At 40.0% G+C, this 12,932-nt stretch overlaps 1 protein-coding gene across 2 annotated transcripts; it reads right to left on the bottom strand.

Annotated features, from left to right (window-relative positions):
* Positions 1-4,206: 4,206 nt before the first annotated feature.
* Positions 4,207-9,199, bottom strand: LOC140564794 (GTPase IMAP family member 9-like). Of its 2 annotated transcripts, none has more exons than XM_072690446.1 (4): positions 9,157-9,199; positions 8,904-9,019; positions 7,774-7,810; positions 4,207-5,961 (listed from the first exon to the last, which is right to left on the bottom strand). In XM_072690446.1, the coding sequence occupies exons 1-4, from the start codon at positions 9,161-9,163 to the stop codon at positions 5,015-5,017; spliced, it is 1,107 nt and encodes a 368-aa protein (XP_072546547.1). In that variant the 5' UTR covers positions 9,164-9,199; the 3' UTR covers positions 4,207-5,014. The 2 variants fall into 2 exon arrangements, with proteins under 2 accessions (XP_072546547.1, XP_072546546.1); XM_072690445.1 differs by having other exon boundaries at positions 8,904-9,022; positions 9,157-9,178.
* Between the last annotated feature and the right edge of the window lie 3,733 nt (positions 9,200-12,932).

Raw genomic sequence — 12,932 nt, 5'->3', positions numbered from 1 at the left:
GAGTTCTTAACAAATAAGCCTAAAGATGATTAAAACATGTCATTATCCTTTGTGTGCATGAATAATTTGATGGGAATTAACTTAGCAATGCTAGTGAGGCTTATTTGCATTGTTAGCTCTTTTTTTGTTGTTTTGGGGTTTTGTGTCGTATACAGTGCTGAGACTCATTCAAAGCACTGCAGATTCATCTTGCATGTGGACAGGCTGTTGTGAAGCTGGCATGCTTGAAAAATATTCTGTCTGGATTGATGTCAGTAATATATTGCAGTGATTCCCCCAAAAAGCCCACAAGAATGCACTATGAAAACAAATATCCTTCCTCCGTGAAATCATCTCTGTGGTGAAAGGGGTTCAGGCGAGGGCGAGTAAGCCTTCAGTTACCGATATGTGCCGCAGAAAATAACAGTGGGACCATTAACCTGGTCGAAAATACTTCAATCCATCTCAGGTAATGGTGTTTTAATAGGAGACGTTGTGCCTCAGCTGCCCCCTCACGTTCAAGGGTCTAAATTCAGGTTTTTCTGTAATTGCTGTGGTTGGCAGGTCTGCACTATCTGAGTGACACATGGCACGATAAGCCTGCGGATTCAGCTCTCATACATCATACATGCTTGGTAGGTTTTTCCAGAAGCAGCCGGCTGCTGAGAATGAAGGTCCATAATCCCATATCTGGAGGATTGCTTACCCACAACCGGTGTGTTACTGGGTTTAAAACAAATCCCTGCATAGACTGCTCCAGTTTTTTGGACTGTTGACCAATTCTGGTGCAGGTGATGCTGCTTGGCAGTGGGGTGGGGGGGCTGTTGGTTCGGGTCTTTGGTTCAGCTAATACAAATGACATTTCACACATGGATTGTTGCTTCTGTGCAGCGAATACAAATTGGCGCCTCACAGTAAACTTTACTTTTGAATACTTTTTTTTCTTATTCTCAATGGCCTGCAGTGCAATTACAATCATGTCAGCTTTAAAGTTCCCATAATGCAACCCAAAGTGATGAAAACAACCCAAATGCGGGCTGGCACTGATCAAGCATTTCAATATTTCATCTTCACTTGGCAAAATTTGAGTCAACAAAACACGTTACTCTTGCCATGGCCTATGAAGTAAATAAGTGACTGTGTAATAGGAGTAGAAGGGCCTGGCACTGCTCTGTGTAAAGCAGAAGTCTCTAATGGTTGACTTGGCAAAGACATCGCTGCGATCCAGGTCTCCGGTAATAAGGCCGGCGCTGGGCTTTCGCAGGTATGCTGTTTTCAAACCTCAGCCAACTAGGCTACGGTGTCCTTTAAGAGCTTTTCTGTGTGCTTCTGTCAGAGAACACCAACCTGCTCTCACTCACAGCAAGTTTCAAAGAAAAACGGAAAAAAAAATCTGACAGGCCAACAATGTACCTCTAGGTGGAGCGGTATTTCTTAACGTGCCATAATGGACTGGAATTGCAAGAACTTGCACTGATCAGACAGATAAAAATTCAAAGCTTTATGTAACAGAGGCCTCTAGCAGTGGAGGCAAAGACATGCAGTGCGCTTCACGGTATGTGATAACCTGTCAAGTGCTTTGTTTACTTGAGATTTGAAATTGGATTGGTGGTTGGAAGTGGCTTGAGCATAAAGATACCCTCAGTGGTTGACAGGCAAACATCCAGCACCCATAGCATACTGTCGCTATCCATGGTTGTGCTACAAACCATTTTTTACCTCTTTTCACTCTCCCGTCCACCATATCCATTTACAGTACAGTAATAAAGCTGATAAACAGCCCCAATGAAACAGCCAAACAAACAAGAAGGCACGGTAATAAGAATTCTGTTTCTAAAATAAGGGGTACATTATCCAACACAAATGTCATATGTAACCAAGGAGCAACACAAGTTACAAAAAAATGTACGAAACAGGCCCTTTAATGTCACCGTTCAGAAGAGGCGGTATTCGGTCTCCTCCACAAAGGGCCGCTGTGGCTGCAGGTTTTCATTCCAACAGAGCAGGAATGCACATGATGATCAGTTGTTTGAAGACTACAGCAACTGATTAAACAAGAGGAGTCAGGTATGCTGCAGCCTGTTTGGAAAGAAAACCAGCAGCCACAGCAGCTCTTTGCAGTCAAGACCTGACAGTTCTGGTTTAAGATACGCAAAGTTTTCTCCGGCAGGTGAGGTATGAAGTGGATTAGTAGAGCTGCTGACCCTGGGCTGACCTCACCTTCTGCTAACATTTAAAGGTTTTTGTGTTCCAAAGCTGTGTGCAACCAAGATGCTAATGTTAAAGCATAAAGCATGAAGAAAAAACACTCAGTGTTTGACACGTATTTATTTATTTGTTTGTTTATTTATTTTAAACATCATTTGAAAACACCAGCTGCTCTTTATATTGTAGGAATATTTCATAATGAACAGACCAATGGAAATGGCCCAAATTCAGACATTGAATAAAATGAACTTACATGATTTTATTTATTTATTTGATCTCAAATGTGATACAAGGTTCTGGTCAGATGGTATCGATTTGGTGAGACTAAACTGGATTCTATTGGATGGTTCACAGCCCAGAACATAGAGCTTGTCGCATGTATGTGAAGTCACTCAAATTTCACAAGTACGTCTATGAGAGTATTTATATGTCGCTTCTGTCCAAAAAAAAACATGCATCACCATTTTTGTCAGTTTTTAGTTTTCTCTGTAGTTTAAACCCTGTAGCTGCTCTGTACACTGTAAATAATTCAGGAGTAGGAGCATTTCTCCTGAAGTCACTACTTTGGAGATACATGTTTTTTTACTGGACATTGATGATATGCAACAGAGATTAAAAAGGTTTATAATAGTCACATTTAACCACCAGGCTGCACCACCACATATAGGTAGACTGTCCATTCCGTCTTGAGCAGGAATACCTCCTTTACACAAACTTCCACCAGGGATCTACACCTTCATTCTTTCTCTGGAGGAGCAGCACACATTGCTCCACATCAATCCAGTCCACACAAGGACGTTCTACAGACACACACCTCCATCTGCTGGTCACACTGTGCCACAATGTTCCTTGTACATCATTTATTCAGTTTATTCACAGCACAATTCAGCCCTGTAAATTAGACTTCCTCACTCTGTCTTTGTAGAGGAGCCACAGAGGGCAGGTGTGGCGCAGTAATTTCTTCAATTGAACCCATTATTCCCAGGCGAGAATATGGCAAAGTGTAAATGTCCAAAGCAATTTTTTCTCTCCTCTCACCGAGGCCTGCCATCTAGGTGATGTGACAAGACAATTACAACACGCAAACTGATAGAGCCGAAGACTTTTCATTTTTCTGACAATTACATACATGACATGGGGTGTAATTAAGATATGGCCAGGTCCCCATTGTGTTTAACTGCAGAGAAACAGAAAGGAAAGAAAGAACGGTGGAAGGAAGGAAGAAACAGACTGGCCGGGATGAATGCCCATATTTGAACGCCTCTTTAAAGTGGATGTTGAAATGAGTTTTCCCTCCATACCTGCATTGTTACAGGACACAATACAATAGGATTCTCTCCCTCATCCAGGATCCTTCTCTTTATCCCTGCCTCAACACATTTGTAGGCAAATCAATGTTTTATTGGCCTTCTAATTTGGGAGACAAAAGCACGAGTACATTATGAACCGAGCTGTCAGAAAAGCATGAGAAATTAAAATGTTCCGAAGATGAACAAAGTAATAGAGCTATCGAAATGTAAGAGCGACAAGCAGGGAAAGAGAGAGAGAGTGAAGTTTAGTGTTCAACAAAGAAGGCCTGCTTGTAGATAAGCTTTACATATTCATCACACCCAAACTTTGGTATAATTCAGGAGGGTTCTTTTCCTCTCTGCTGCCTCTGGATTTCACATATGGAATTGTTTTGCAGATTAATAGGCTTACACTGGCTTAATGTGGGAAAATGTCAGCCCCCAACTGCAGACTTCAGTGAACAAACAAGCGGCATTTCCATATTTCATCAGACTAAGGTGTTACCTGCTGAAGCGTCAGGCATTATTAGGTTTTATGTCTCTGCCTTTTGAAAAGATAAATGCGATGGGGTATCTCACCACTGCTCTCATTTCGAGTTGAATGCTAATGCTCTGGCAAATCTGTCAGGCTCCAGCAGCTGCCATAGCAAGAGGCATTGCAAGGGACACTTTCATATGTGTAAGAGTACCTCATATATATACACACACACACACAAAATAATGACCTGGTTGTATTTCATGTGTTTATTTTTATCTCATGGTAGAACATAAAAGCAAAGTACAGGAATAATATAGGAAATATAAAACGAATGGTGTAATGCTTGAAGATTCTTTTATGTCTTTTAATGTCTTTTGATCTTTATTAAAAATGGTCCATAAGCTATTATAGGGGCTTCCTTCCTAAAGTACTCCTGCACAGCACATTTTTAGTGTTTTCCATGCCTGTACACACCCACTTCAACTCAAGAGAGGCTTGTTAATGAGCTGAATTAGGTGGATCAGGTGTGTTAGATCAGAGAAAACACTACATTGTGTAGAACTCAGGTTATCCTGGAGTAGGGCTAAGAAATCTATGACTTTAGAAGTAGGCAGTTTACATTGTTTCTCATCTAATATAAGCCTGAAAATGTAAGAGTTTAATTTGGGTTGTTTCTGAGTTTTTTTGTTTAGGAGTTCGTTTTAGGAACCAAATGGTGTACCTTTTCAAAGTACAGATGGATCAATAAGGTAAGAAGTGGTGACGGTCTCACATAAAAGGCTAAGTATGTAATATGTAAATCTCTGTCATACATCACGCATGATCCATGCATCCGCCATGGCAGATCACCTTGCAGTAACAGTGTCAAGAAGGAACTGGGTTAAGTGATTTATTCTAATGATAACATGATAATGATTATATTTAAAAAATAAGGTTTTACCATACATCACCATATATTATGGTATTACTGGTAGATGTAATACAATATTGTACTATTTTTTTTTTTTATTTACTGTACATTGTCCTCTCATCATTGACATTGCTTAATACATTCAGTCATTTAGAGGTATAATCTATTCCCATCTTTATACTGTTTTTTGTTTTCTGGGTTGAACATGAAATTTACTGGCGGGATATCTGGAGTACGGAAACCGAAAATATTTTCAAAAAAACTATAAATTTGATCAAAGGCGTCTTTAAAAAATTTTTTGATTTTCTCAAATATTGAAAGGCTTCTCTCAGCCTTCCATCTTGCCTGTCTCTCATGTTTCGCTTTAAGATTGTAGATTGCCATTTCTGCTGTTTCATCCTTTGTCTGAGCCCTTAGCTTCTCTATCTCTTCCTGTCTCTGAGCTTCGTTCTCTTTCAAGATGCGTTGTTTCTCTTCTTCTATTGCTCTCTCGGTCTCCTGAAGCATCTCTGTGGTGTAGTATTCCCCACCATTTCCAGTTACCATCTTATCAATCTGGTCCAGTAGCTGGACGACCTGCTGCTCATCCGGGTCTTCGTTATTGAAGACGTGGTACCGCCCACTGTATGTCCTGATGAAATGCAGGAGTTTCGGGCTGTCACGTATAAACTGATGAATGCTTTTCCCTCTCAGCTGATCACCATGGGTGAACAATACCATAGTGTACATGGAAGATTGCTTACCAAAAATGTTTTGAAATATCTGTACAGTGTTTTCCTCTTCCTCTGTAAATCTGCCTAACTTTATCACAACCAAAAAGACATGTGGACCAGGAGAGGACAGAGGAATGCACAGCTTAATTCGACTGACTACCTCTTCTCGACTCAGATTAGTATCAAACAGACCAGGAGAGTCAATAACAGAGACTTTCCTTTCGTTCACATTTCCATGGGCTTTTTCACACTGTGTAGTGACAGAGGATGAAGAGAAATCAGAAGTGAAGGCCTTTTTTCGCAGGATGGTGTTTCCGGTCGCGCTCTTGCCTACACCAGTCTTTCCAATTAGGAGAATCCGTAGTTCATCATTCAGTTCTTGCACTGTTGGATCATTAAATTAGCATTATTTCTTGTTGCAATTTTTGTATACTATATACTGTATTTACGGTATATTGTTGCTGTCCAATGAAAAACATGTATCTCAAAAACAGAAACAATCAAAAGACTTCCAAGTAATTTAAAGCATATCTTTTGGTCTATTCATCCACAGTTATTTACACAGCGTACAGAGCAGCTATAGGGTTCAAACCATGGACAGGCATTAATAACTGCCTGTCAAGGTCCGAAGTTCGTGCGGTCCACTTATAATACAGCATATTAGGTGATCATAATGTGAAGTTGTCATAATTTTTGGGCTCATTGACCAAAATTACATTTTGTAAAGTTCTTTAATTGATAAGTAGTAAACATAGCCTCTGTTGCTAATCAAACATTAAAAACAATATTCACAGCAAATCCTAATGCACAGTTACCCTACCTTTCAAAACATAAAAACAGTAATAATTTTAAATTAAATAAGGTTCGGGCACTTTACAGAGTCAGGTCTTAGTAACACACTCTTTGGCAGAAATCACTTCTAGCAAACACTTTTTATAACAGCTTTCAGTTCTTGTAGGTGGAATCTTCTCCCATTCTTTGCAGAAGGCCTCTAGTTCTGGGTCATCTTGCATGCACAGCATGTTTAAGGTCTGTCCACAAATCTAAAGATGTTTAGGTCAGGTTTTAAGATATATTTTGGAACATTTTCCCAGCTTCAGCCTTTTAACAGAAGAGAGGTTTGATGTTTGCATCCATAATTTGCTTCTATTCTAAAAAAAATATTTCTTCCTCTATACATGCAATATTGCCAATGCCTCTGGCAGCAAAACATGAAAACATGACTTTCCCCCTTGCTTCACAGTTGGCATGGTGTTCTCTTCATCAGCCCACAGCACGGCACTCATCTGGTGTCTTACTCATACTTCAAATGAGTCTTTTGATGACTGAGGTTTCCTTCTTATGACTTTTCTATGAAGATGTTTGTGCATGCAATGCTGCACAATGGAATGACGCACCACCCTCTCGACTCAATAAACTTTCATGCAGGTTCGTGGCAGGGTTTTGTTTTCACTCCACGAATTGTCTTGGTCCTCCAGGTCTCAGCTGACCTCCACAGTTCCCCTGAATTGCGAGTTCTCAATAGCATTCTGCACTATGCTGCACAAGCTGAAATCCCATGACCATCTTCCTCTACTGCTTTACTTCTTTTCTACATTGATTACTTTTGTTAGATCTTTAGACAGCTGCCTAGATGAGCTCATGTTTGGTGAATATTGAAAGTGAGAGCTTGGAAATGTGATACAATTGATAGGTTCTAATTGCAGCTGGTGATTTGTCTTAGACCTGAATTGCTAATCAAGGTCTGAGACCAAAATCTACACACACCACACTGATATGGAAATATGCATTAAGATTTTAAACTGTGCATGTGTGTGGGGGGGGGTCATTTCTACTATTTACTACATTGTACAATTAAGAGTGTGTCTATGAATTAATGCAGTGCCCAAAACAAATTCAAAACAAAAAACTTTACATTCTTTAGAAATTCTGAAGCAACTCCATGAGGAGCCACATGGGAGGTATTTGCAACAGGACTGAAGAAGAAACACATGCACTGGGAACTTTGGGAGGCATTTGTTTAATTTAAGATTTTTTGTTTAAATTATTTGATAAATAATTTTGCACATAGGTATTAGCTTCACTATTTGTATTTGGCTTATAAACTAATTTAATACTTAGGTATACGCCCTTAGGTCAGTAAATATGGGTGTTACCAAATGTTTGACTGGTAAAGAGTATTATATAAATCCATACCTTTGTCACTTTGATGGCTGCTCTGTTGTCCAAAAACCTATGGAGAAAATTAGATATAGAGATAATACTGATATGGAGATCATCAAGTTTTTAGTTGCAATACAATACCCAACTCATGACACAGAAAAACTTTCTTACACTACTGCTCAGATATTAACTCATTAATGTCCATATCTATATTTTGCGTTATAGGTTCTCTGAGCTTGCCTGGAAACTAATGTGTGTAAATTTCTAAATGGACAAAAAAAACAACTGGCTAAACAATCATCCTGTTCCAGTGTATAACGGCATATAACTTCCTTACTTTGGACCAATCAGATCAATATGTTATATGTTATATAAATATATTAAATATATAATTAACATATATTAAATGTAGTAGTTGGATATGAATAGGGAACTGTCTTGGAAACTGTGTTGCCGGTGGAACTTCATAGGGTTCTAAGGGTTTCACTGAGAACTAAATAACCTGTGTTTTTATGTTCAAGGTAAAACATTGGATTGTGTTGGTTGTCCATCTACATATACACTAACCATTCATAATAACCAGACTTGACATATATAAACATATACAGCTGTGTTGTCAGGTCACCTTTTTGGAAAGCAAAGGCAATCTTGGATTTACTGATTTAACATTTAGAGACGGTGACCTAAGCCATGCCTTTACTGTAGGTGGAGAAACAACTGGAAAAAGGAAATCAATACAGCCAGGTAGAAGAAAAAAAACAGGTGATATTTCTTTCAGCTGCCTTCTTGAAGGGTATCTATAAAATCAAAATCTCCAATGAGAATTTTCCCACTGTGGGACTAATAAATGATTATCTCATCTTATCTTATCTTATCAAAAATCTCAAATCTCAAATGGAAACATTTTAACATTTTAAACTATTTTTATTGTTCATAACATTTTCAAATACTGTAAAAACAGATACAGATATAAGTGAGATAAGCAAGTAAGGGTGAATTCACACTGAGAAAAGCCCAGTAGTCAAGTTATCATTTCAAATCAGCTAATTATAGCTAAAAAAAAACAAACAGTCAGATTTCAGTATCGGTTTCTTTACTGTAAGAGGTGTATAATTTTTTTATTGATTATAATAAATATTGTTTAATTATGCTGTTAATCTCACTTCTTGACACTCACCTGCAGTCCAGTAGCCGCCACGACAAGACGTGAGCACTTTAGAAACAGAAAGGCAGGAGCTGCACAGCGTCCACCTCCCAGCTCTGCCCTGGATCCTGGAAGCTGCTTAAGAGCCAAACATTTAGATTTTAATAAAAAAAAAAATATATCACTAATGTTGTCTGAACAGCATCACGGCAGTAACTGTACATTTAAACAGAAATATAAAGACAACGTTCAAACGTTAGGTCCGACCTTACCCTCCATGGAGCGTATCGTTGCGTTCTTCTGGATAAGTTTCGTTTCTCAGGTCAGCCTCGCGCATGCACACAAACACCCCCACCCCACCCCGCCCCTCGCAAACCCCACCCTCACTACACCCGAATGAAAGATGAGCCGATATGACTGCAGGTGGCGCGACAGGGGAAGATGGGTTTTTTTTTTTTGGCTGATTCAGCTCAGCCTGCAGTCTTATTCACATGAAGGGGGAAGCATGGATGCGAAAATATACTTCAGTAAAAAAAAAATACAATAAGTGTATATCACTGTAGTAGTAAATGTACACTGTGTACATTATTCTGGATGAATAGACCAATAGAAATGCTCTAAATTACTTGGCATAAACTCTAATCCTACATTAACTTTTGTTTAGAGTTAAGAACGTCTTGTAAAGTCACCATTTAGAAGATAACATTTTGTAAAGTTCTTTTATTGAGAAGTAGTAAACATAGCCTCCATAACTAATCTTACCTAAAAAACAATATAATATCTAGGTTTTAAATCAATGAATGAATGTCTTTGTTTGGCAGCATGTGGTGAGTAGCCTACATGGACTGAACTCAACTATTTTTTTGATTTAATTTAAAACTATAAATATGTGACTCTGTGTTTTAATAAAATCAATAGTTAAAGCTCAACCTCCAACCTCAGTTGATCCACCAGAGAGAAAAGAAAAAAGTAAAAAGTAAAAAAAAAAATCTTCAAAATGTAATTGAGTAAGAGTGTATTGAGTACAGATCCTCCACACATAACAAAGTACTCTTACTCAAGCATTTAGACCTTTCAGTTCTTGAACTATTAAGCTTTTCAGGGTTTTTGCTTAATGTGCAATTTGAAGTCAAATAAATGTTTATTATTAAACTTTAATTATTTATCGAAAATGTTCTTTTAACCATTGTTGCTATTTACCAATCAAAAACAGAGCATTCACCAGGTAAATACAGCTAAACCCCATAAAGGCTAAAGTAATTATTACTAATCTTGACAGGGATGTAGCCTGTTGAGGTGCCCTACTGAGGACTCAGGACTCTAACTTTCAGGTAGAGCACTTCACCTGACACATTTAATTAGGCAGGATAAATCTTTGCTGAAAGGGGTGACTCCGATGTTGGAAAAATGTGGCCAGCATTATAGCTTTCAGCATGCATTTTAAAACTTAGCCCAATAAGGATCCTTGCATGCCGATACTTCTTAAACCAGACAGCACACCAGCCGACACAGCAGCCAGAACTTCACCAGGCAGTTCTATTGCCAGGCCGCACACCAGATGGCATATCTTAAAGCAGTCGGCACACCAGAGTGTGCACCACTCGGCACGTCTATAAGTAGCTAGCACGCCACCTAGCAAATCTTAGAGCAGCTGGACACCTTCCACCAAACCATACACCAAAAGCAGCTCATCCTAAAGCAGCAGGCACACCAACCAGTACATCTTACAGCAGCCAGCACAACAATGGGCACAGTCATAAGCATCCGGTACACCATCCGTCATATCTTAATGCAGCCGACCCACCAATCAACACATTCTAAAACACCTGCCACACATCTGGCACATGCTAAAATAGCTGGAACACCAACCAGCACATCTTTAAGCAGCCAGCATACCATCTGGCATACTGTAGAGCTTCCAGTACACCATTCAGCACATCCTAAAGCAGTGGACACACCATTCACCACATCCTAAAGCAGTGGACACACTTTTCACCACATCCTAAAGCAGTGGACACACTATTCAGCACATCCTAAAGCAGTGGACACACCATTCAGCACATCCTAAAGCAGTGGACACACCATTCAGCACATCCTAAAGCAGTGGACACACCATTCACCACATCCTAAAGCAGTGGACACACTTTTCACCACATCCTAAAGCAGTGGACACACCATTCACCACATCCTAAAGCAGTGGACACACCATTCAGCACATCCTAAAGCAGTGGACACACTTTTCACCACATCCTAAAGCAGTGGACACACTATTCACCACATCCTAAAGCAGTGGACACACCATTCAGCACATCCTAAAGCAGTGGACACACCATTCACCACATCCTAAAGCAGTGGACACACTATTCACCACATCCTAAAGCAGTGGACACACCATGCAGCACATCCTAAAGCAGTGGACACACTTTTCACCACATCCTAAAGCAGTGGACACACCATTCACCACATCCTAAAGCAGTGGATTTATTTACAATTCAATTTATTTTCACATTCAAACTAAAATTAGCTGCAAATTTAACCCCAGTCCATATATCACACTTTCTGATTTATATTATAGCAATAAACCACATTTCCATTTTGTCACTGTCACAAAAAAACGCGACTTTACAGATTTGGAAGTGATACATGTATACACAGAGCTAAAAACGCACGGAGGGCAAAACATGTCTTGTGCGCTAATGGCGCCATCTATAAACAGTGATGAATGTGTGTGTGTGTGTGTGTGTGTGTGTGTGTGTGTGTGTCAGAAAGGTTGGAAACCTTTTCATATTTAGGAATGCGAATTTATGAGTGCACTTTAAAATACAGATTAAGATCCAGTGGTCTGGTGCGTATTTACGCGTCTCGTGCGTCTTTACGCATCTAGTGCGTCTTTACGCGTCTCGTGCGTATTTACGCGTCTCTGGTACGTTTTTAGGCACAGTACGCAAAACAAGGAAAGCTGAAGTACAATCAATGCTAAATGCTCTTTTTGCTAGTTCGGGCCATACCATCAGCAAAGGATGATTTGGGAGGAGATAGAGAAGGGATAGAACAGAGAGAGAACAGTCCCATGTAGTGAAGCCAGGAAAGACAGATATAACTAAGTTATACAAGTAGTAAAGCATATGTGGTTAATATTTATTAGATATCTGTTAACTAGATATATGTTAGATTGTGTTTAGTGAATGTGATAAAATGTAAACAAATGAAAAATGTATATTGACATATGGGTGGAAATATGGGTTTATTTGTATCAGCTGCTATAAGATGTTCCATGTGGTTTGCTGGCTGCTTTAGGTTGTGCTGGTTGGTGTGCCGGCTGCTTTAGGATGTGCTTTTTTGTGTGCCGGACTGACTGCTGACTGCTTTAACCTAAACCTAAACCTAGGTGCTGATTGAGTTACGATGTGTTCTTTTGCATGCCAGATGCTTAAGGTTGTGGGGTTTTTTTGTGTGTCGGAAGCTTAAGGATGTGCCAGTTGGTGTGCCGAATGCTTTAGGGTGTGCCGGTTGCTGTGCAGACTGCTTTAGGTTGTGCCGCTTGGTGTGCCCATGGCATTAGGATGTGCTCTTTTGTGTGCCGGATGCTTTAGGTTGTGCCGGTTGGTGTGCCGACAGCTTTTGGTTGTGCCGGTTGGTGTGCTGAATGCGTTAGGAAGTGCTCTTTTGTGTGCTCTATGCTTAAGATTGAGCTTTATTTGTTGTTAGTGTGCCGACTGCTTAGTGCCAGTTTGTGTGTCGGAAGCTTAAGGATGTGCCGGTTGGTGTGCCGGAAGCTTAAGGATGTGCCAGTTGGTCTGCTGACTGCTTTAGGTTGTGCCGGTTGGTGTGCCGACTGCTTTAGGTTGTGCCGGTTGGTGTGCCGACTGCTTTTGGTTGTGCCGCTTGGTGTGCCCATGGCATTAGGATGTGCTCTTATGTGTGCCGACTGCTTTAGGTTGTGCCAGTTGGTGTACTGTATGAGTTAGGATGTGCTCTTTTGTGTGCCGGATGCTTTAGGTTGTGTCAGTTGGTGTGCCCATGGCATTAGGATGTGCTCTTTTGTGTG

Source organism: Salminus brasiliensis, chromosome 10 (assembly GCF_030463535.1).
Source record: "Salminus brasiliensis chromosome 10, fSalBra1.hap2, whole genome shotgun sequence".
Classification (NCBI taxonomy): domain Eukaryota; kingdom Metazoa; phylum Chordata; class Actinopteri; order Characiformes; family Bryconidae; genus Salminus; species Salminus brasiliensis.
This window is presented reverse-complemented; position numbering and strand designations above follow the sequence as displayed.